The following is a 25,826-nucleotide window of genomic DNA, read 5'->3' as shown; positions in this document are numbered from 1 at the left end:
CAGTAACATATATATAAGAAAAAATTCATTAATGCTAGTTCTAACATATTGATATACACAATGATATATAGTGTTTCGTATTGATATACACAATGATATATAGTGTTGTTTATAATAATACAAAAAGAGATAAGGTATTAAGATCCCTACTTCTACCAAAATATCCACTATGGGAATTGATATACCCTCTTATACATACATGATATTAGTTAAGAAATTTGTCAGTAATCCTGACTAATCCGTTGCTAAATAGTTCCTAGCTAAATAAGATTAGCATAAAAATTTTGATATTTAGCTATCGAATTTTGTCCGTCGCTATCTTTTATTTTCAAAGTAGTGCAAGTGCACTTAGTTCGTCTCTCTTTTTACAAGTATCTCAAACTAGATGTCACTTCATATTGGAAGATGAATAAAGTCTGCATTTGGCATTAAGAAAAAAGAATATATATAGTCTCCATTAATCTAAATAATCCAGATTCATATCGTGTAACACTCATTAAAAGAGAAAAAAAGCTCCTTATATACCAAGAATTTCTACGTTCCCAAAATTCGAACACACATGAAGTTTAATGAAAAGCAGATGAATATATATGATCCAAATTCGTATTGCGTAAGATCCAAAGGAAAAAAAAAGTTGAATTTCTACATTCACAAAATTCGAACACATAATGTCTGATTAAAAGCGGAGTGATATATATATGATCAATCACATCATACTCCTTGGTGGTAAAATCTATTTAATGTAAATATGTAAATGTAATGATTGTATATGTACTATTTTTAACGTATGAATAGATAAACTTAAAATATTGGGTTCATATTATTTATATATTACTATATGATGATGAATGAATCTCTGTAAAGTAAGGTTTCCACCAAAATGTGTTTGAAGGATTGAAGAGTTGCCATCAACAAGATTGTGCCAAAGCAAAATTGTGACTGACACATAAGAGTCCCACCTATTTATAACCAAACAAGCAACTCATAAAAATTAACAACTCATTCCCCACATATACTCTGGCATATATGAATCAAAAGAATAAATACAACTCTTTTGACCATAACCCTAAAATAATTTATTTTATTTTTTTGTCCTTTTAACTAAATTTTAAAAAAATGATTTTTTTTTTGGTTATATGACTTGTAGTATGAATAACTTTGTAGGAAATTAAAGGGATAGGGCCAAATTGAGGGTAAGTGGAAGGTGATGTCTAGTCATGAAAAGGAAAAAAAACTGATTTTTGTGATTTTAATTCCTCTGAAACTTAACTAATTGTATAACATCTTTATTGAAATTTGTAAAAGATGAGAGAGAGACATAAATATTTGTAGGTATGACAGTATGTATTCCAATACTCCTTACTTCTTGTAGTTTAGGGCTTTGTCAGGCGTTGCCCATCCTTAATTTTGCTTTTTTGCATGCTACAAAAAAATCATGAACATTGTGAGTTGTGACATTGTATGAGTAGAGTTATCTCATGATATGTTTGTTGGTGGAAGGCAGTAAGTAGGTTGATGAATTACGGGATGCAAAGGGTTTATCTAAATTCTTTTGAGCAAAAAAACTATGAATAGTATAGATGTTGAATTTCATTAATTTTTTGATGTGTTTATTTCTTTATATTTCAAATTTCTTTATTTGATAATCCTAATTATGTTGTTGGTAGCACTCATATAGTGAAATAGTTGAAGTAGGTGCAAGCTAACCTAATTAGTGCGATAATAAATTACATGCATTTGAATTTTCCAATGACTATATGATTACCTTAGCACTTAGCAATTAAGTAAGATTAATATGTATGATCACTTTGTCAAATGATAAATGCATGTCTAAAATATGTGTGTTTTATATTTATTAATTTGATGTAAATATTACTCCCTCCGTCCACAATTGTTTGGCAGGTATACTAAAAATAGATGTCTAAAATTAATTGTCAATTTAAACAATCAAGAAATAATTAGTCACTTTTTTCCAATTATGCCCTTAATGATTGTGTAGTTCAATTGAAAAGTTATGTGGACTTTTGGTATTCTTGATATAGTAAGGTTATATTAGTCAAATTACACTTTGTATTAAATTTTCCTTGAGGGATGTGCATGACCTTACCCTGACAAACAATTGTGGACGGAGGAAGTATGTGCGAGCAAGATTTTACCACCACTCTTTTTTTTTTTTTTAAATCATGAACATTGTAACATCAATGTAACAGTACCTTAATATAAGAGGATTTGGATGGATCTTAAAATAAGTATAGTAATTGTTTGAATGATTAAATCTCAAAAATTTACTTATTCCAAAATTATGAAAAAGAAACATTGCTGAATTCATTTAAATATATTGCTAAAACAATATATATACTGGTAGCATCTCAATCAATCAACTATGGTTTGATATTAAATGGTGAATTAAAATCAAATCTTTGCAACTTTGATTTTTAAAAAAATAAAGAGTGGAGAGGGGTGGGGTTATTATATAGACAGGCATTTCAATTTTCAAATGTCTTTAAAGTAATATATTTATACGGAAAAAAAGTAATATATTTATATAATAATGAGCAGGCGGGAAATTATGGTAGCTAGTGCCTAGTATGGAATTAAAAATAATTACTCTACATATAAGTTAAAAGTAAAATTCAGATAATGTTATAGGATAATTATTAGTTGATTGACGATCTGATAAATTAATGCTCTCGCAGTTTTAATTTATTTGACATGATTCAGAGTATATTTTGATTTTTTATTTTTTTTTAAATAAAGTTATATATTTAGACACTGTAGAAAAAAAATATAAAGTCACAACAATTAACATAATTTTATAAGGAGGTCTGAGAAGGATAATGTATACATAGATCTTATTCCAATAATATATATATAGCTTGTTTCTGGTAGACATTTATAAAGTCATAAATTAAGAAAAAAATATTATTTAACTATCCAAATAATAACTATAATAAATAAATTGAAACAGAGGAAATAAGTAATCTAATATATAAATACATTGTTAACATGAAAAATTATATTATCAAAATATATAATGTAAATCCCTTCAGTTTTTTATTAGCCAACAGGGTCTCCAAGTTTTGATGATAATGTCTTTAATTTGCAAGCCCCTCTCACAAGATAATGTTCAAATTTTCTCAGCATATGGGCACATATATTGCTTATTATAATAATTAATAATTTGACAACTATGCATTTTTAAAATCATTATTATTTTAACACAACACTAATAGTAAATTATAAAATAAAATAAATCCATCCACGCCTCCACAATTTTCAAGTAGATATAAAATTTACCCTGTTGCATTTGCAGCCTTTTACATACAAGACAATAAGCATGGGAATATTCAAAACTTTCTATATTTATTTATCCGATAAATAAATAAATATTTGGTATCACTCTGAATCTCATATCGATAAAATATAAGAGATATGATGAATATACGATGAAGCAAACCTTAAATTTCAATAACGCATTTTAAAAATATACGAATTTAGGTTTAAAGCGAATAATATTACTAATGGTCGGATTGTTACAATATTATTAATTACTAAAACCATGCTCAATCACAAAATTTCATTAAATCAATGTACATCTCATATACTAGGAGCACTATTTTTTTTTAGAAGAATGTCTAAATAGCATATATTTTTCTCAACCGATTAAATTATAAATAATTGATAAATATAAAATTTATGTATAATTCATATATATTGCTATTGAAAAAGAAGAAATTGTATAATGTTTATTAACTAAGGTGGTGTAAACTAATGTCATGTTTTTTTAAGAGTGAAATCAAGCATTTTATTTAAATTTGTTTTTGTATTTATACTGTTAACATTGATTGAAAATCATAGATATCGAAATGAAATCGATATTCCAATTCAAAAGTGACTTTGGGGATATCCCGTTTCAAATAATTATCGTGATTTTAAAAAATAGTTATCTCAAATTATTTGTTTTTAGAAATTAAAGACAAAATTAATTATTTATTATTATATGTTAAGATATAAATAAAAAAAAATAGAATTAATAATATTTTATTAAGAAGCATGTAAAAAAAAAACATGAATAAAAAATTTAATATTAAGAAAAATAATAATTAAGGTACTATTACGAAGCAAAAGGGTGTTTTCTTTGTACAGGGAAACTTCTAATCATAATGTAAATCCAAAATGTGACATAAATAAACAAAACATAGTGGAGTACTAAATATGCACGAGAGTTATGATGATCACTTGGTCATCATGCTAACATTATATAAAACAAAAACGATTTTAACTTTTATAACGATAATGTAAATAATATTTTGCTAACAAAAATTGAAATTTGTTACGAAATTCATAGCTAATATGTAGCTAAATAACTTGTAGTTAAACAAAATATTGTTGATAATTTATCGTTAATTCATTATTATATAAGTTACAAATTGATTTTTTATGTCTAGCTATGAAATTTGTATGCTATAATTCATATTTTTTTGGTAATGATTTATATTAACAGTTCATTTATGTAAGATATTTATTGTACAAGACTAGTATCGTATTATACACCAGGCTTTTACAATGAGTGAGTTTTATATAGCTTGGACAATCCTTATATATCTTTTAAAAATGAGTTAATTAGGTACAATTATATAAAAAGTATCCAAGTCCAATCGTATAATCTTGATATGCATGGCTCGGTTGGCCCTCCATATTAAAAAGTATTCACGTCTAGATATTCAGCTTGGAGTTTACGGTGTTAAAGAGTCCACATACATTAGATTTTTACTGAATAATTAATCTTTTTATATAAATTGAACAATCATATTATTATCTATAAATAGTTTTGATTTAGAAATTGAGTTAAAATCATGATCCATTCCTGTACCAAAACACTTTTGACAATTATCTATAAATAGTTTTGATTTAGAAAAACTATAGGAAAAAGAGAAAAAACTAAGCTAAGGAAAATGTGAATGGAGAGGCATAGGATTCCCAAAAACCCTTTATCTTTAACGAGAGCGTGCCTTTGCAGAAAAAGTGAAGTGTAATATAACAACAAAAAAACAAAACAAAAAAAATTTAGAAAAATAAAGAAAGATAATAAAAAGAGGTGTAAAATCAACAATCAACTTATGACCTTAAAAAGGTGGCTAAAAATGTCACAAAGAGAAAGTGGGTGCCCACACGAATGTTAAGTAAAATAAATTGAAAAAAGATTAATTTGCATAAGTTTCATTTTCATTCCACACGTGGGGCCTTTTTAAATTACTTTTCTTGTATTTTTCTTTCATTTTTAACCCATTAATAATATGTTGCTTATACATGCAAGTACAACTACCAACTATTACTCCACCTATTTTAATTAGATTGTTCTGTTTTGATTTGATATAAATTAAAGTTTTAAAAAATAAAAAATATTTATAAATTTTATAGTTATAAATTAAAGATATATCAAATATACTAAAATATTCTTTAATTTTATAATTTTACTTATGTTATATTGAAAATGATATTAAAAAGTTATCAAAAGAAAAAAGAGGCAAACATTTTTTTTGAAACAAACTAAAAATAATATGAAAAATAAATTGAAATAGAGGGAATATTAAGTATATAATGGAATGGTGAAAATTCTATCGTTTTTAAGATCATAAAAATTTGTGAAATTATAGTAACCTTAGATATTACTATGTCATAATATTTGTATAGTTATAAAAAAAACAAACATGAAAAGTATAAATTTAGTTATATTCAAATATAAAAATATGTCTTTTAAAAAAAAACAGATTAAAAATTAAAATATGTTACACAAATTAAAACAAATTGAAATAAAAGGAGTACGAAAATCAAAATTGGAGTACTAGGAATGATGAATTTGAAGTTTTTTATACTTCAAGATTACAAGTGCATGCATTAGTGCAAAGATGCATGTAACTTTTTAAATAATGTTTTTCTTGTTTCATTTTTATTTTAAGAAAAAGAAAGTTGACAAGATTGTGCATATTGCTCTTTACATACCACTTTCTTTTAAATTCAAAATTAATTAGTTTAATATTCTATGTTGATTCGTTGACAATTTGGTAAAAATAAGCAACCTCCATTAAAGTTTTCGTTTTCACTATTTCATTACTCTAACAAAATTGTGAAGCTAATAAATAGTTATTTGAACAATGATTATAATGAAATAAATAAAATCTTGTTATTTTTATTCTCAAATTTAAGTTTCAATATAAAAAATAACGGTGTTTAATGTTTTCTACCACAAAATAATGAAAATTTTATGTTATGAATTATAATTTTTTCACTTATTTCCCATCGAATTAGCTCACTGAAAAAATACATGATGAAAAATATTTTCTTGTCAAAATACCGAAAACCTTCCTAATTTTTTTATTTTTTTTTTGTAAACACACTACTATATAAAAAAAATTCTCATAATTCAATCAAATATATGTGACAATAGGCGACTGGTCATTTTTCAGTGGAACAATTGTCATTTTTACTAATGTCCTCACTATAATTAAGCCTTATACGAGACAAATCAGAATTTATCGATATCTTTAATATAAGTATCAAACTACGAACAAAAAGCTTCAATTTTGTAGTGATTTGTACTGCTTTTATTATTATTTTTAATTCCACGTCAAACTTTAATTTTGTAGGGTAAAATGCAAGTCTCTTTTCCTTTGAGTTCATCATTATATTTGTGTACCTTTCTGTGATATTCGAACTTGATTAGCTGAAAAGTAAAAAATATTACAAGGGGGAGCGTTATAGACTATAGTCTTAGATTTTTGAGGGACCATATTATATATTATCCAATTATCAAAGGTAAAAAAATCATTATTTCTTTCTTTTTTTTCTGTAAATTAATTGGCACATGATAAGGGCAGTGCACAAACAACTAGATAAATCTAAGTTTTGTACTTAACATGTAGTAATTACTTTCTCTTCTTTTTCCTAAATAAAGTTAGCTCATCCTCCCTTTCCCTTCTTCTCATATTAGTCGTCAACGTTATTAAAATAATATTTTCTTCATTTATTTTTACTTATTTGATATTGACTAATTGGCACACTAGAACAATAAATGGAATGACAATTTTACTGTGTTATTCTTTAAATATGATAAATTAAATATTTTTGAGAAATTCAATGTATAGTAAAATGACAATAATTAATAATAAAAGTAAATTAGGAATTAAGTCATAAATTATCTCTTGAACCATAAAATTTTAAATAGTTTTAATACATTATAAATTTTTTTTATTTAAGATCATAAAACTTTAAAATTCTTTTTTTTTTTAATGCTTTATGAAATTAACAACAAATAAAACGAAGAAAGTATATTTTTTCAGATACTTTATGCATTTTATTCCAGCTACATTTTATTATATTATATATGTAGCTAAGAACCATTTGTTGGCAAATAAAGTCATGTTTTTTTAAGTAATCGTTTCTTGTCAATTGCTTATTAGAGTACTATTTTTTTCCCTTTGCTTTTATAATTCTTTTTATCTTTTTTTTTCTTTCTTTTGACTATATTTGTTTGAATTTTTCATTTGAAAATTAAGGACATAAAGAACAGAAATGGACCCTTATTTAAAAGAAAGTGATCAGAGAGCACGTTTGGAACTGCAGATAAATATTCCAAAAAAAATAAGATTTTTAAAAAAAAAAAACTAACTTTGGCTAAAACTTTTTCAATTAATTAAGGAAAATTAGGTGAAACAACAAACTAAAGCCTAATATTTACTTGAGCGTATGATATAGCGATAGTTTGAGATTTTATAGCAGATACATGTGCATATATATGATACACTAATTAAGTCTACAGATATAATATATTTCACTATTATTATACGCACAAATATAATGTATTCTGCTATAGAATCACACTCTTTAAATACTCTCTCCGTTACACGATGGATCAATAACATGTTTGATCAAAATTTTAGAAAGTTTAATTGATTTTCTTTTAAAAAGAAAATATTGATTTTACATAGTTGAGTAGGGGGGAAAGTGTTTTTGACTAGTAATAAAAAAATGTTTTTCAGAACGAAAAATACCTTTTTCTCGTAAGTATTTTGGAACTGATCAAGCATATTGTTGTTTTAATATTAACCAATTTCATTTTTCAAATTAATAAGTCATACATAAACATTATTCTCCTTGTAAAAAGAAAAGACTTTTTTCAAAATAAACATACTTTTGAAAGTTTAACCAAAGATGCAATAAATTTCATCTGAAAAATAATTAGATGACTATTATATATTAAAAATAAATTTACCCCACTTAATTAACGGAGACACAACTTAAATAGCGGCCTCAAAAAGGCCATTTGTGCAAATATCCTTCGGTGCTCTTTGTAGGTCCATCTAAGTTTAAAAAAGGACCATAAAATAAGGAGAATACAAAAAAGGTTATGCTAATAAGTCCAACTTAGTATCAAATCAAATGAAGATTATCATAAGGTCATTGAATATTTAGAATTAAAATGATCATTAGTGTTTTTCTTTTTGTTCATAGTAGTTGGCACAAAATGACCCTACATGTATTTACATTTTATTTGATTATAATTTCAAGAAAAAGAAAGGTTCCTCCTAATCAATAGGTGGCTCTAGAGTTGACATGATGAGGGCTATTTTTGCAAAAATGAAAGCCCCACCCCACCCCCCAACCCCACCCTACCCCCACCCCCCAACCCCACCCTACCCCCACCCCCACCCTTAGTGCAAATCAATCTCTTTTGGAACTTGGGCCTCACTCTCATCTCCCACTAACCATCTTTTCTTCTTTATATATAAAATAATCATGCTTTTACTCTTACTAATTTGGGATTTTCTACACTATAAAGCAACCCAATAAAGCCTTAAAAAATAACATATTTTTACAAATTTAGTAAGTATAATTAGTGTATATCACGTATACATTATATACCAATTATACACTGACACGTTTGGTGTGATAGATAAAGGGAGATAATTCTGAGACAAATTCTAAGAACCTTTTGATCCCTTTCCTAATTTTAAAGTTTGAGATAACTTATCTCAAGATTAATAGTTAGCATTGGGATAAGTTTTTTATCCCTCTAGATGGAATGACTTATCCTTGGGATAAAATAGTTAAAATGACAAAAATACCCCCTCAAACCTCTTTTTACACATCACTTTTCACTTATGAAGGGTATTTTTATAAATAAACAACTCATTCTTAGAAATTATGTGATGCATATTATTTGTAATACAACAAACCAAATATTCACTAAGAAATAATATCAAAATAACTAACCTCAGAATAGCCAATCTTATCATAACTAATCTCATCATAAATCAAACGACCTAAAAGCTACATCTACAAATAGTTATGGCTAGGCATAGTGATGTCAAATGAGCTGTTAGGCTGAATTTGAAAGGGTCACAATCAGTTGAGTAAATCCAAACTTGGACGGATTATGTTTTTATTGGCTAATTTTCTCACCCCCTAACTAAACATGTTAAGACCCACACTATTTTAATAATCTGGGATGTATAATTTTTAATTTTATTTTACAGCAATGGTAAACAAAGAGAAAAATGATATTTATAACAATATTTAATTTGTTGAATTTTACTAATTATTTACTCTTTATACAGTGTTTATTTTTAGTGTTAGTGAATTGGATATTTTATACTTAATGCTCCTTCGTGTTTTGACTCTTTTATTAATCCTAAGCCATATATTTTGTATTGTCAAGGATAAAATGATTTAGTTACTGAATTTATGGAAGCTAATATGATATAGCGTATGATTAAATATCTCTAAACTTTTTTAGTGGTGTCTAGGTTAATCATGATTACTCTTCATAAATAATTTTGAATAAGCAAAAATTGAAAAAAAAAAAACAAATTAAAGATTGGATTAATGGTTCTTTTTTATTAACCTTTTTTTCCCATTCATTTCTTTTATTTATATTATTTTTTTAGTGATATGCATTATGACAAGGTAGGGAAAATGACTAAAACTAGGAAAGCCACATTATCTTTTCTTCTTCTTTTTTTTCAGAATAAATGGGTCTTACCACAACATTAAAAAGATATAAATGATTTATTAAGATATAGAGAAATCTACTTTGCAAAAATAAACTTTAATTTTTGGCCTACCATTCTTTGCTACTAACGCTCCCAACAATATCATTCTTATTTCCTATGGTTTTTCATCATTTAATTTCCCCACACATAAAATATTACATTTAAAATACAAAATCAAGAAAATTCTACAACCCTTTTTCTTTTTTCATATTTGTGCTCAACAATAAGAATAGCCAATATAGTTCCACACACTGAGTTTAGGGAGGGTGAGGTACACGCAGACCTTACCCCTACCTTTTGTGGAGTAGGGAGATCATTATTTCTGATAGACCTTCAATTCAAAAAAATCGTTTTCCAGAATATGTTAGAAAGAAATACAATCATCAAAAGGTATAGTGAAAATATTAAAGAAAGAAAACTGAAAATAGTAAGGGGAGTTAGATAGTTAGCCGCTTAACAAAATATTTATAATCTCTAGCCAATATACGTATATTATATACTCCTATAATATACATCTATTGATTATTATTTGTTAGGGTTATCGAGTATTTATGTTAATTTCTCATTAAAGTTTCATCTAATTCAACATCCCTCCATACTAGCTAATTGATTATGTTGTCACAAGTACTAAAAGTGAAGTGGTCAATTAGCTTATAGACTTCAATGATCAATTCAAAATCTCAAGAATGATATGATTAAAAAACCATTCAAGCTCATTATTAGGTCATTTGGCTCTAGGTTGAATATATTCTACCAAACTAAGACTCATTCAAGAATCACTTCAAACAAAAATAGAGTTAAATGCTATCATCACATGATACAATATTATATAGTATGATAGGACAGCAAGTAAATTTAAAAAAAAAATGTAACTCAAGACAAATATGAAGACCATTTACTAATGTTTTCTTGTTTTTTCAAAATCAATCATGCAAAAAATGACAAAATTAAAGCATATTTAGAGGATACCTATTCTTGCATGTGTAGGGTTATTTATATTCCAACTTTGCAAAAAGTAGCCTTAGCTAGGTAGGGGAATGTAACAATGTGTATATATATAAGTTGCTTTTTACATAGGGTTCCATCAATATTTTTACTCTTTTGGTGGCTATTTGTGGGACAAACTTCCACCGACCCCTTTGGCTTCTTCATCTAATCTAATTTCCCTTTTATATGTTGTTATAACATTAGATTCCCTCTCTGAAAAGCTTATTTTCTACATACCTTTCATTGTTTCTTTTCTTCTTTGCCTTTTACTTTATGGATAAATGTATTGTAGTAAAATCATCAATGGGAATACACATCATGTTATGTTGATTGAATTTGAAATAATATGAACAAGTGAAAATCAATCAGAAGCGAGTTCAAAATTTAGAGTTGTGAGTTCAAAATAAAGAATGATCGACTAATTGTATTATATACATACATTTTAAATTCTTTTTATATTTACAAGTTCAAGTTGATATCAAAGTAATGAATTCAGCTGCACTCACATAACTCATCTTAAATCCACATGAACCAATAACATATATGTTCACAACACATCTTTTTAGGTTTTTCCCTAGTGTCAGATACCTACTTTGGGGTTCAACTAATCGAGTCGCTTCACGAAGTTTCACTTTTGAAGATAAAAACGAAAGTAACTTTATTTCTAATGTTCGAACTCAAGATTAAGAATGGATGTATACTTATCTTACCACAACATTTGATGGTATATGCAAACTATGTTTATTGGCTCTAGACTTATAGGTCGTTTCAAAGATGACTTTATTATTAAAGCTCGAACTGAGACATATGATTAAGAATGGAGGGATAGTTATGACTTATATATCCCACCACAACCTTTTATATAAATGCAATAACTATACATGTTTATAGGTTCCACTAGGGTTGTAGTGTTGTTATTAGGTTGATGCAGTAAGTGTTTTTGGGCGGGATATTTCTCTATCAAACAAAGTCGAATAAGACGGCCATTTGGCAAAAATATATTATGGCCAATTGACACTTTAGGCTTTAGCAGCTACCAGCGCCACAGTAGGCCTCCACTATATATATACTATTCCCATTTCATTCAAAAAAAGATGTGGTATAATTTATATTTGTAACATATACTTTCACTCAACTCGTGTCACACATATTTCTTTGACAAATGGCACCAATTATCCTATTGAATCTCTTGATATAAAGGACTAATTTTATCTTAAAATTGATCATAGCTCGATCCCAAAAGTTGACTCGTAAGGAAATTAAGAACTGTCCAAAACCATATAAAGAGGGTTTTCATCCCCACACGAGCTAATGTGGGACTCCACACACCCTACACCACCAAGTTTGTCCATCTGAAGTGTGAACAATATAAGATGGGGTCCAATATTGATAAGTAATGATTGGGATAGGCCTAATTCTTATACCAACATTAAAAAAAAAAGTAAATATGCAGTCTGATTAATTCAACCTCAAAAGCTAGCTCACGACTAAAATGTGAGGATGGTCATATAGGAGCCTTACATCCCAAGTAAATTTGAAATACAATTTGGCGACTTTTTGAGAGAAAATAAGAAGATGGGGTCAATTTGACAAAAATATAGAACTTGCTAGAGACCTAGAATGCAACAAATAACCAAAAAAAAGAAAGAAAAAAGCAGAGTAGTTAAGATATATACTCGTGGGGATATATCGATTGTCCTTTTGTCTTTAATCAAGTTTATTTATTAGTTTATAGAAAATGAAAGCACATAGTACTTGATAACCCTAGCAATAAAATATGAAGGTGGTACATGTTTATAGAACTATATGATATTGTTCAAACATTATATATAATTGAAAGAAGCCAACATTTTGTCTTCTAATTAGCTAACCTTTAATTTGTCAAAAGGTGTAGTATGTTTTGATGATCAAATGGGACAATTTGCAGAGTAAGTGGAGGGACTTCTTTGTTGACATAGACCACCAAAGATTAAAATATCTCTTCATCTTAATCAGATATCTCGAGTTTAAGTTTTAAAAATAAAATCATTTTTAATAGAAAACTCTTTATTCTAAAGTAGAATCACTTAATTCTCAGTATAATATACTGAACATCGAGTAAAAAATCAAAAAAATAAGTCAATAATAGTATGAATAGTTCCAAATCGTTTTAATCATTTTGAAGTATACTAAATTATACAATGCACTATGAGCACAAAATCGAACCGAAAACCGAATCAAACCGCAAACCGAGTTAAACCGAAAAAGAAACCCGACTAGTGATTTGGTTTGACTTGATTTGGTATTGAAAAAAAAAACCGACTATATTTGGGTTGGTTTGGTTTTAACTAAAAAAAACCAACCCGAGACCAAACCAACCCGACATTATATATGTAATTTTAAATTTTATTTTATACATAAAAATATTTACTTTGATATAATTTTAAAATATTTCTTATACTATTTCATAGTTTTTATCTTTTAATATATTATTTCAAGTTTAAAACTTAGAATTCCGAATGGTCCAATAAAGATTATAGTTCATATATAGATGTTGATAATTATAATAAAACTTAAATCAAAATCAAATTAATACTAATGCAAAAAGAAAATCAATTCAACGAATGACAATAATATTGAATATTTGTTCTTTAGTTTTACATTGGTTTAGACAATTAAAATACATAATCTAATTTTAATTTTCCTTAAATATTTAGTAATGTAACTAATACTTATAAAACTTATTTTAGCATGATTTAGTACTTTTAAATTATGATCATTTTCATTATGACTTTGCAATATTTATTTAATATGATGATTTCATTATTATTTTTTATTGAATATTTTTGTGTCATCAGTACTCATCTCATATTTTGTGTTATTTTGTTAAGAAATACCTTAGATAATTGTATTTTGGTTGGACTTAAAAATATTTGGAGCACAAGTTAATTATATGTTGGGAAAATTACGCGGTTAAGCAAACTTATACTACTTAATTACTCATCATAGCTATAATTTGCTATAATTACCACTCACGACTAACATTATACATTAATTACGCGGGCTGACTTCGAGTTTGTATAATTAGTCATGTTTGTATATGTATAATTCGTCAGAATATACAAATACATATGTATAATATACAATTATCTAACCTATAAACATATACAATTCACCTCTCTCGCTCGCCTCTCTCCTCTCTCTCCCAATCTCGCTCGCCTCTCTCTCCCAATCTCGCTCGCCTCTCTCCTCCCTCTCCCAATCTCGCTTGCTATATATACAATTGCATATGTATAATATATAATTATCTAACATATATACATATACAATTCACCTCTCTCCCACTCTCTGCCCTCTCTCTCTGGCCTCTCTCCTCCCTCTCCCAATCTCGCTCGCCTCTCTCCTCCCTCTCCCAATCTCGCTTGCCATATATACAAATATATATGTATAATATACAATTATCTAACCTATATACATATACAATTCACCTTTCTCCACTTTTTGCCCCCTCTCTCTCGCCTCTCTCCTCTCTCTCCCAGTCTCGCTCACCTCTCTCTTCCATATAACATGTAGCTACGAATTGTCAAACTATAGCTATGGAGAGTAATTAGACTATTTTTGAGTGGCTATATGTGAAAGTTCCCCTTATATGTTTGTATGCAAACTTTACCAAAAAAATCCAAAAATTTGAAAAAATCCGAGGTTTATTAGTTTGGTTTGATTTATAAATTTTAAAATTCGACACAATGGTTTAGTTTGGTATTTGAAAAACCCGAACCAACCCGAGGTTGAAAAAATCCGAATTTTATTAGTTTGATTTGGTTTATAAATTTAAAATTTTTACACAAATAATTTGGTTTGATATTCGAAAAATCTGAACCAACCCGGTCATGTACACCCCTAGCCATAGTGTTAGACCCCACAATGTTTGGTTTCAAAATGGACACCCTTTTTTTTTTTGGACAATTTCATGTGTTAGAAAAGAAATTAAGTTTAAGAATTACTTGATGAAAAAATGCAAAGAGTTTAATAAGGGTCCATTTCTAAAAGACATGTAGAATGTTCATTGAAAAATTCATTTAACCAAACAAAAAGTAGAAAAAACATTAAAAAAACATAAATGTCACATTGGATATAACCAAGATTAAGATAGCAATTATGGCCCCAATTTTCCCTATGGTCGAATACGCGTTAGACAGAAATATTGACTTTAACAAAAGATGAGTTAATTAATGACGTTTTTTCAATTAGAAAATAAATCTTAACTACAATTATTTTCAAATTAGATTCCTATATCGAACTTAATTAGAGCTAAAAAGATGCTTAGCTAGTCTATGATTATCATTATCCTTATAGGTTCGAGAAACACTTCGAAATTATATTTTAAGAGAGTTGTAATTGAGAATTTTTGTACTCTTATTTTCATTTTTAATGCAAAATTCTCTCTTGCTTCTAGCTCGAGGATATACGTAGATTTAATCGAACCTATTTAAATCATTGTGTTATTTCTTCTTTTAAAGTTATAGTTAGGATTTTACATATCATTTAAGGTTAAGATATTTTCATTATCATTTTCTATGAAATACAAAGTATAGAAATTTGATGAGATAAGAGTATTCCAATTTTAGTTTATGCACATGGAAGATTAAGATGACATTATATCTAGTATTACAAGGTTATATAAATCACTATTTACTTGTTAATGCACAATTGTTTATACTACATTTTTTGTCTCAATTTATTGCGATATAATTTGAATTTTGAGAGTTAAACTTTTGAATTTGATTGTAATTCAAGACATGCAATCTTTAAATTTTTAAAAATCTATTATATATTTGGAAATATGTAAAATATACTATAAGTAACAATAATTGACAATTCAGATACTTAAAAGGCGTATAAAAAATCGCAATAAAAAATTAGAACTCTCAAATACAAAAAATATCATATAAATTGAAACGAAAAAAATATTATCGAACACGTGTAAAAAAAACTAATTACAACAGTAGAATAAAAGCTATACATAACTTTTGACCATGCATCTTATACAGTAAACCCACAAAGCTTGGTCAAACTAGAACAAATCATCTAATAGTTGCATAATAACATCGACAAATTGAAAATAAATATGATGTTTACCTATATTAATAACAAGTACAATATTTTAGAAAAAATGTTCTAGAGGATTAGTTTTTTATTTATTTTTTTTATGTATTTTGCCATTAATTCTAATTTGAGATGTTTTACTAGAGTCTACCGAGGGTCTGCTAGAAAAATAGTCTCTCTATCCTTATGAGGTAGGGTAAAATCTACGTATACTTTATCTGTGAATAGAATTTTACTGAGTATGTTATTGTTATCGTATTTTGCTATTAATTAATTTGTTAAAAGGGTAAAGGAATCTGTCCTTCAACTTTTAAGAATACCGTATTTATAATGTTTAGCTAATTTTATATTATCCTGAACATACATACAACTCAGAGTGATTAAGGGTCAAAAACTTAAGTTTGACTACACATTACTCAAGAAAGGATTTTAGAAGTAGAACATTTGATTCTTTAATTGGGCACATCAACTTCCAAAAAGGTAAATTGTACTTCAATACTTAATATTTCAGTTAATTACAATAATTTCCCAAATGTCTTATTTAATTAGCACATTGCTACTTTAGGAATATTACTCTTCTTAAATAGTCCATATACCAAATTCACAAATCTAAAAAAATGGGGGTCCTTTTAAGTAGATTACTCATGGGACAGTCGCAGAAGGAATTCGATAAGTTTTTTTTTTGGAGGAGTCATTATTTTTTAGCAGAAACACTATGTTCAGTCTGAATGCAAGAGTCGAGTCTATCAATTCATTCAAGTTATTGAAGTATTTCTGCATTGCATTGATTGAGTGCCTAGTAAGAGAATCACTTTCATCTGTCACGCTTTATGTGCCTTGTTTTCTAGCCAACCCATTTTTTTCGATCTAATGAGATGTAATTAACTATATATAATCAATATGGATTGTGGTGCAGTGGTGAGACTACTCCACATTAATCAAAGGTTTCAGGTTCGAGCCCTGTGATATGAAGAAAATCTTGTTGGAAACGTCACCCCCAAATAAGCCTTACAGTGCACAATCCAACTTTAGTCGGGGCTCCAAACACTAGATGAGAAATAAAAAATAATAATTATATATGATTATAGATGCAATATGAGATTGTTTACAACTAATGTGTGCTAATTTACCATAATTGAAAGATGGGGAAGCAAAATGGTTTTTATTGAAACTTCAAGGTGTGGAATGGAATTAATTAATTTTGATGACCTCCATGAAAGCTATTTGTCAAGGTATAGGGCTAACTATAGAAGACAAAATGTCAATAATTTATTCAAACAAATAAATCCAAACTCATGAATAATTTGAATTTTAAAGTCATGCCAATTAAGTTGATGGACCAATATCATATGCCACACAAAATAGTCACTACTGTTCCCCCTTTGGCTTTACTTTCTTATTAATTAAATATAAATATAATCTTTACTTTATATTATTATTACTTGTTAACTGTGAAATAATAAACTTTGTTTGTACTACTATCATCCTGAAAATTATGGTGATTTATAACAACGAAATAATGCGATAACTAAAAAAATATATGTATAAGACAATACTACAACAGTCACACTGTTCCTAGGCTCCACCAAGCCTAAATCTGCCGAAAAATGAGTCAAAGTTTAACTATCTACTAATCTTCTAGTCTAATCTCTCATCTTCATACCCTCTCATCTAAGATCATGTTATTCAATAAGCTGAAGTTACACCATGTCCTATCCCATTATTAGTCATTCCTCCATTTGATGAACCCCGTGCTATGTTAAACTTGTATTGTTACTTCATATTGCTAAAAATTGTTCTTATACAACATATCTCCTACCTAAAGGGATCAAAATCGTTCAAAATAAGAATTTATCAATAACTACGAGATAAAAAATGTTACCCCCTCCCCCCTCTTTATTTTTCTTCCCTTCACAATGATCCACCAATGTAATATAATATTTAAAAACATCAAATGGAGTAGAGTTTGAATTTTTACACCTAAGCAATTAAAGATTTTTTTTTCTCTCTTTAAAAACAAGAACTACATTCCATTTATACTCACATAAAAGTGGTGAAATATTGATCAGATCACCAGGCTGGACTGACCACATGAGCATATGCTTAATTATACTTTTTCAAAATATTGAGAGACCCTATTTACCCCCCTTTCTTTCTTCCAACTCACGTGGGTTGCAACCCCTCCTTTATTTATTTTTCATTCAAGTAGAAAAACACCCCCCACCCACCTCCATCACAAATCAAGTAAAAATTTGAACTAAAAAAAAATGTATATAAAATCTCATAATGCATAGTAGTTGGGTCACGTATGTTGTCAAGTAGTACTATAAAAAAAAATGAAATTATATTACACTTTGTAGCAATGAGTATTATGTTTAAGCACATACCTTTTTATAGAATCATTCTACTACTATATAGTATTTATTCCTTATCTAAAAATACGACCATACTTTATTATTACTCCTATTCAAATAAACTTTTTCATATTTTGTATTTACGTATGTGTCTTTTAACTTTAATTTCAATTACTTATAATTTAATCTAGTAAAACCTCTTTATAGTAATCATCCTCTATAATAACATCAGTATAATAATTAAGTGTTTCTATAACCACAATTCGTTATAATAGCTATAAATATTTGACCAAACGACATCATTACAAAGAAGTTTGTTTGTGATGAGACTTGTGTAAGCACTAAAAGTGAGTAAGATTTGTCTATTGAAATACTATCTTATCAGGTGTTAGCCCATTAGTTTGTTTTCCCACCTAACATGCGATAATTATTTTGAAACTCGATTAACTTAAAGTTACATTGAAAATTTTTCACGTGAGGAGTAAAACACGCTTTAACAAATACTGTCCACTTAATAGACAAATTAGAAAGAGGTTTGTCTGTAAATATATTTGGCATTAACACTAAATGTGAGTATGATTTGTCTATGTAAATATGATCTTCTCACGTGTCACACCATTATTTTGGTTTCCTACCTAATATGTAGTAGCTATTTTGAAATCCGATTAATTTGAATTGATAAGTTTCACAAGTAAATTAAAAGTGCATTCTAATTCTAATGAACATTAGTATTTCATAGGATATATCACTCTTCAAATACTATGTACAAACACACTCTAATAAACGTGACTTCATAGAAAATACATCACTCTTTAGATACTATTCACAAAACACACTTTAATAAACATGACTCCATAAAAAACACCAAATACTGTCATTAAATACGCTCTAATAAACATGACTATGTAGAAAATACATCACTCTTCAGATACTATTCACAAACACACTCTAACAAACATGACTCCATAAAAAGCATCACTTTTCAAATACTGTCATTAAACACGCTATAATAAACGTGAGTCCATAAAAAATACATCGCTATTCAAATACTATCCACCTTGTCATCATACAAACTTAGAAACATCATAATTCACATACCATACACACATACACATACACTAGAAGAAGAGAAAGTGGGAAATGATGGTAGTTTTCTACTATGCCTATTAATTATAGTCTCATGGAATTCAGTGTTATTTTTCAAACTTGCCTAACAATACCCCGCGCCCAAAAGCAAAGAATCCGTTGATTATTTTAACTATCTCTCAATTTCCATTTCTATTATACCCTACACACAAACACTATTTCAATCACACAAACAAAGCCCCCACTTTTTGTTTGAGCAAAAAATTATGTTCTTTTGAACACTCCACCCCCCCCCCCCCCGTTCAACCCCCCTTTCTTGTTTTTTGCTCTATATCATACAAGATTACCATAAAAATACAATCTTTAAGGTTTTACATACCTTTAGATCTACGTTTAGTATACCCCCAAGAATCAAGATTGTTTTTTTTTTTTTTCATTTTTCACAAATCTCGAGGCAATTTTTTTTTTGGGTCCAATGGTAATAAAAAATCTTAATTCGGATTCCATGGGTGTTGTTTGAACTTTCTTGGGGCAAAAAAGGTGGAGTCTTGGGGGTTAAAAGTCAGAATCCTATGCAAAAAAAAAATTGTATTTTGGTTGTAAGGTGTTTTTTTCAATTCTTGAATAAGGAAAAGGATCAGTGTGTAGGTTGAACAGTTTTTGCTTTTTGTGAAAATTGTAAAATACCCTTTTGGTTCTTTTATATAGCATTCACCCAAAAGGGTGTTTTTTTTTTTTTTTTACTATAGCATGCTTGTGTTGAGGGAGCAGAGAAGGAGGAAAATATGCAGAGTGCTATGAAGAAAAGGGCAACTACTAATTCTAGTAGTAATGGAAATAGTGCTGAAGCTGCTAAACCTAAAGAAAGACATATTGTTTCTTGGTCTCAAGAGGTGTGTGTGTTTGTGTGATTATTGGGTTTTTGTTTGTGTTTTTGAGTTTAGTGTATTGGGATTTTTGCAAGAAATGATTTTTATGTCTATTTTTTATGTTTTGAGTTGTTGGATTGATTGGATTTTTGTGATGTAATGGATTTGTTTGAATTGTTGTATTGATTGGAAATTTGAAATTTGATGGATTTGTTTTGTGTTGTGTTGTGTTGCAGGAGGATGATATACTAAGAGAACAAATTCGAATCCATGGAACAGACAAGTATAGTTTTAATCTGTTTGGTTTTTGTTTCAATGTTTTTCATGGATACTTTGTTGTTAAAGTATGATTAGAATCAATGGATTATGTGATATATGATTTGAAATTCAAAATTTGTTTTCTGTAGTTGGACGATCATCGCATCAAAGTTCAAGGATAAAACAACAAGGCAATGCAGAAGAAGGTTAGTAAAGATGAGTTCTTGATAAAGACTCTCACTTTGTATTCTTTTAATCTACTTTTTGATTTTTTATGAAAAAGATTATATTTTTGGTTGGTGTTATCTGCAGATGGTTCACTTATTTGAACTCTGATTTCAAGAAAGGAGGGTGGTCACCTGAAGAAGATATGCTTTTATGTGAGGTGAAATGATGCTTTCTTGATTGCTTCTTCTTTTTATCTCTCCCCATCACTGTCACTTGTTTTAAGCATTTTGGGCTTAAGTTTGGTTGATGTTAGTAGACGATATCGAACATGTAAAGATTGTTGCTATTTTCAGTTTCAGGCCGTTTATGTTCTAACGAGAAATAATGTTGTGATTGAAATCTGATTAAGAAAATATAATGTTTGTAGGCTCAAAAGATTTTTGGTAATAGATGGACTGAAATTGCCAAGGTGGTCTCAGGCAGGTAATTAGCTTTTTGTTTTGCTTTTCAGTATTTTGTTATGACAGATTGAAGTTATCAGCTGATATTTCGAAAAACTGCAGGACGGATAATGCTGTGAAGAATCGGTTCACTACACTGTGCAAAAAGAGAGCAAAGCATGAAGCTTTGGCTAAAGAAAACAGCAATTCATTCATTAACCTGAATAACAAGAGGGTTATATTTCCAGATGGTATCAATGTTGACAACATAGCTGAAGCTGCTGCTCCTATTAAAAAGCTGAGGTAAAAATGAATACAGCAAGATTTAACTATGGTTTAAAGAAATGGAGTTTCCAATATAACACTATATATTGTTTTGATGTAGGCGGAGCGACATTTCAGATGTACTTCAAATTGGTAACAGCAGAGAAAAATCTGATGGTGATTGTGGAACAACTGCACATCCATTACTAAGACATCAATTTGCAGTACTAGCTCAAAACTTGCATAACGCTGGGGAAGGTTTGGTATCTCATCAGACGACAACTGAAAATGGTAAATAATCTTGAAAAGTAAGAACAGTAAATCGTTGTCTAGTAAAAGGAACTGCCTGATCACTATTTTTGGATTTTTAAGGAGCTAGTGACAACAAAACTCAAGGAACATTCCTTAAACAAGATGATCCAAAGAAACAGGCTTTGATGCAACAAGCAGAGCTGCTAAGCTCACTGGCAATGAAAGTCAATACAGAAAATACAGATCAAAGCCTTGAAAGTGCTTGGAAGGTGAGTCTAAAGCTGTGTTTCTCACTATTCTAGTCCATGACGTTCAGAATAATTGCTTTAAAACTATTTAGTTCATTTCTAGGTAAGCAGTTGTTAGAAGTAGTGTCTCATGACTTGAACCTTGTTTCTACATGACCTGATTAACTCAATCAGGACAACTAATGAACCGTCTACTCTTGTTTAATGATTCATTCCTTTGGCAAAAAAAGGAAGATCCATTATTTAAGTCATTGACAACATAAGAAAGATGAAGACTGCTTGAGCTGCGAATGCTAAGTTTCTTCAATTGTCCTGCTTCGTTTCTTGTGTTTCATAGTTCAAGAAACTAGTCTGCACCGAATGTGCAGAAACTCTAATGGAGAAGTGTGAATTTGTGCAGATACTCCAAGATTTTCTTCAACATACAAAGGATGGTGATACACTCAAGTTCCAGCTCCCTGAGATGAATTTTGAACCTGATGATTATAAGAACCTGATAGCAGATTCAAGAAGCAGTAATGAAGGCAGTCGACCATCTTGGAGGTATTGACCACACAAGTTCAGTTTTAATGATACCCAGCTTATCCCATGCCACTGTGTCTAAAATGTCGATGTGCAGGCAACCTGCTTTATCTGAAGATTCTGCTGGCAGCTCTGAGTATAGTACGGGATCAACTCTGCTATGCCATGCACTGGCTGATAAAACAGAAGAAGGTCAAGCTGAGGTGTGTGCACAGCATCAGGATATTGAATCTGAATTACGAACTTCTCAGATGAGTGATCAAGCTGGGCTTCATGAATTAGAAAATGGAACCTCCTGCCATATATCAACCACTCGAGGTACACTCATAATTTGGGGGAAAGACTTCAACGATGTTTCTTTTAGTTCTACATCCATAGGAGTTGCTTTAGACTGATACTAGTGGTGATTGTATTATCACAGATACTTTGCCAGTTTGTGATGAAGAAAAAGTGAATAATGGACCAGCTACAGCTGAATGTGAATTTCTGAATACAGATTTCAGTTCTCCTCTTCAAGTTACTCCACTGTTCAGATCTTTAGCTGCAGAAATTCCCACTCCAAAGTTTTCAGAAAGTGTAAGCATTCTATGCCTTGTAATATTAAACTGAATTAAGGTAAAAAAAATGTATATCAAAAGCAGCTTCACTAAAAAATGCATTGAACTAATGGATCGAATTGGACTTTTTGTGCATGCGAAGTCCATCAAAAGAACTGATACCATTTTCTTAATTGAGATATTAGGAGAGATTTTACAGGGGATTGGAGCAGCAACAGACGTTGCTACTGATTTTATCAGTTCTGCAATGTTTCTTATTGAAACTGTGCTTACCTGCCTTTTGCACTAAGAAAGTAGCATAATTAGGCTTTTGAGGTCAACAAGTGTGAATATATTCCAACCAAGTATTTACCATAGTGAACTATAGACAAATTGATTCAACTGAAAACAAGAGTTTTACCTCAGTCGATATCAAAAAGTTCAAGAGAAAGTGTGTTGTTTTCTTTTGTTTTTGTTCTTTCCTTTTAGTGTCTCCTTAACACAATTTTTTTTCTAGAGTGCTTTGTTCCATGTTTCCTTCTCTATAAAAAAGAAATGAATAACTTATAAATATGTTATCGTATATTAGTGCTGTCAGCAAAGAACTATGCATCTGTTGTCAGCTCTAATATATTGAGCACTAAAAACGAAGAAGGAAAAGGACTTAATATGTATATATGACAGGCAACCCCCAAAATCTTTGAGTAAAGTGAAGTTGTACCGGTATTTCGACATAATGCAATTATCTGATTTACTGGCCTCCCAGATCTTTGCCAGAAGGCAACTTCTTAGATATATGTCAATTCCTGCTTGTGTTATGTACTAAAAGGCCGAAATAAAGGAAATCAGGTTTTGGAGGTTACTGATTGTCTTTTATGTATTGATTTACAACTGTTACATATACTAATTGTTGCCCACAGTTGCTAAAGCAATCTATGATGCTCGGACTTTTCAAAGATTTTAACCCCTATAAGATTTAATTTCTTCGTCATATATTTAGAACACAAGTCCGAAGATAACTTTTATCCATTGGATTAAGGTCACATTCTCTCCTGATTTTTTGGAAATCCAGAAACTATTTGAAGCTTGGTTTAGTGATCATGTTTTTTACATTGACTTGTCTATTTCATATAAATTGTGATTCATAATTTCATGTGGTTTCTCTTTGACGTTAAACTATTTCATGTATAGTGTGAAGCAAGACTGAGATTAACTTTTTCTTAACTGTTTTTTCAGGAGAGGCAGTTCCTATGGAAAACACTTGGAGTGGAGTCCACATCCATGCATCCAGGCACAAATCTTTCACAACCTCCATCGTGCAAACGAGCCCTCCTCAACAGTCTATAACCAACTTTACTGATCAAACCTTACAACGATTCTGCGGGGAGCAGTATCACCATAACTTTGATCAACAGTTCTTATATGTAGTCTACTCAATTTTTGGAGTTCTTTTTGTTTGGATTGCAGTCTCTATGACCTATGTTTTTTTCAAGAGGCCTTGGAAGATCTGGTCTGCACACTAGAATGCAACGGAGGCATTCTAGCTTTTTCTCTGGAGATCTGACAGATGATCTGCATCCTTTTTTGGAGTTTCCAACCTAATACTCACCAGTATCTAGTGTGTTTTTTTAATTGTTTCTCATTCTTTGGTGTGTTGTTATGGAACTCAAATGGGGGTATTTGATGTTCCATAAGTTTTCGGCTTTTAATTAGCCAGTTGTACAGAACAAACATTGTACTTACAAATTGGCACCTCGCCAAAGTTCATAGAGAATATTGATAAGACAGAAAAAAAGAGAAAAGAAATCATAGGGAGAGGTAGGAGGATCAACAAGTCAGAATTGGCCTCCTACCTAAGTTTCTTTTCATATATTTTGTGTGTAGATGTTATATAATAAGTCTCTAGGCTGTTCAGAGCTTTTCTCTTTGCCTGATCTACATGTAATGTAAAGCATACTTTATTTGATTTGAGAATGCAATATGGTTCGTGTGTGCGTACATTGGTCGTCTCTGCTCTACTTGTCTGATACTGTTACAGGTAATGCTGACTGCAAATGAACAGCTATATCTTTACACATAAACTTGTTATAAGCACAGAATATGAAAGAGGTACGAGTTCTTACGCGTAAAGATAAAAGGCTGTTGCTTTCTCTGGCTTTATAAGTAAGAGAATTCTTCCATTCCTTCTGCTGCTGCTGCTGCTGCTGCTGCTGCTGCTGCTGTCTCTGTATCTGAGATTTGTAAAAGGGGGTGGAATCTTGTGGGGAAGGAGGGGTCTGAGACATCTGTTGCTTATTTAAATTGGTCAGCAGTTGGTGGTAGTGGTGGGCTACTGTGATCATTACTTAAAGCAAAAAGGCAGTGGTAAAAGGGGAGGGAACCTGTACAAATTAAAGTGTGAATTCTACTGGCAGTGCGGAAAAGACTAGAATGACCTTACAATAACCAGTATCAATTATTTTTTTTGCTAACAGTGGAGGGACATAATAGTAATTGGATGTGGTCATGATGCACCAACCATGAACCAAGAAAAGTAAGGAACTTTAATATGTTGAATTACTTTTTCAGTTGGAATAAGGTGTGCTGTTGGATCTACAATGTCCCATTTTGGACATAGCCAAGAATTATACAGAACAAACATTGTACTTACAGATTGATACCTGAACAACAACACCATACGCAGTAAAATCCCACTGGGATCTGGA

The 25,826-nt window shown here is 29.6% G+C and overlaps 2 protein-coding genes across 3 annotated transcripts in view; both read left to right on the top strand.

The window, feature by feature from the left end:
- Positions 1-25,826, top strand: part of LOC125830748 (probable serine/threonine-protein kinase PBL3) — a 253,789-nt gene that overhangs the window by 200,915 nt on the left and 27,048 nt on the right. The window lies entirely within an intron of this gene.
- On the top strand, positions 19,880-25,119 carry LOC125830745 (transcription factor MYB124-like). Of its 2 annotated transcripts, none has more exons than XM_049509913.1 (12): positions 19,880-20,457; positions 20,670-20,716; positions 20,841-20,897; positions 21,004-21,076; positions 21,287-21,342; positions 21,423-21,602; positions 21,685-21,854; positions 21,936-22,084; positions 22,464-22,606; positions 22,683-22,903; positions 23,007-23,161; positions 24,358-25,119. In XM_049509913.1, exons 1-12 carry the CDS (start codon positions 20,350-20,352, stop codon positions 24,466-24,468), a joined length of 1,470 nt encoding a protein of 489 aa, XP_049365870.1. In that variant the 5' UTR covers positions 19,880-20,349; the 3' UTR covers positions 24,469-25,119. The 2 variants fall into 2 exon arrangements, with proteins under 2 accessions (XP_049365870.1, XP_049365871.1); XM_049509914.1 differs by having other exon boundaries at positions 19,881-20,457; positions 21,939-22,084.

This window comes from Solanum verrucosum, unplaced genomic scaffold, assembly GCF_900185275.1.
Source record: "Solanum verrucosum unplaced genomic scaffold, falcon-dt-bn FXZP01000154.1, whole genome shotgun sequence".
NCBI classification, from domain to species: domain Eukaryota; kingdom Viridiplantae; phylum Streptophyta; class Magnoliopsida; order Solanales; family Solanaceae; genus Solanum; species Solanum verrucosum.
Note: the sequence above shows the minus strand (reverse complement) of the source record. Positions and strands in the feature narration are given on the sequence as shown.

Excerpts from the sequence above, each read along its gene's own strand:
- LOC125830745 (XM_049509913.1), top strand. The coding sequence starts at position 20,350 with ATGCAGAGTGCTATGAAGAAAAGGGCAACTACTAATTCTAGTAGTAAT. Across the intron at positions 20,898-21,003 it reads ACAAGGCAATGCAGAAGAAG|ATGGTTCACTTATTTGAACT; the intron begins GTTAGTAAAGAT and ends TGTTATCTGCAG. Across the intron at positions 22,607-22,682 it reads GGCAGTCGACCATCTTGGAG|GCAACCTGCTTTATCTGAAG; the intron begins GTATTGACCACA and ends GTCGATGTGCAG.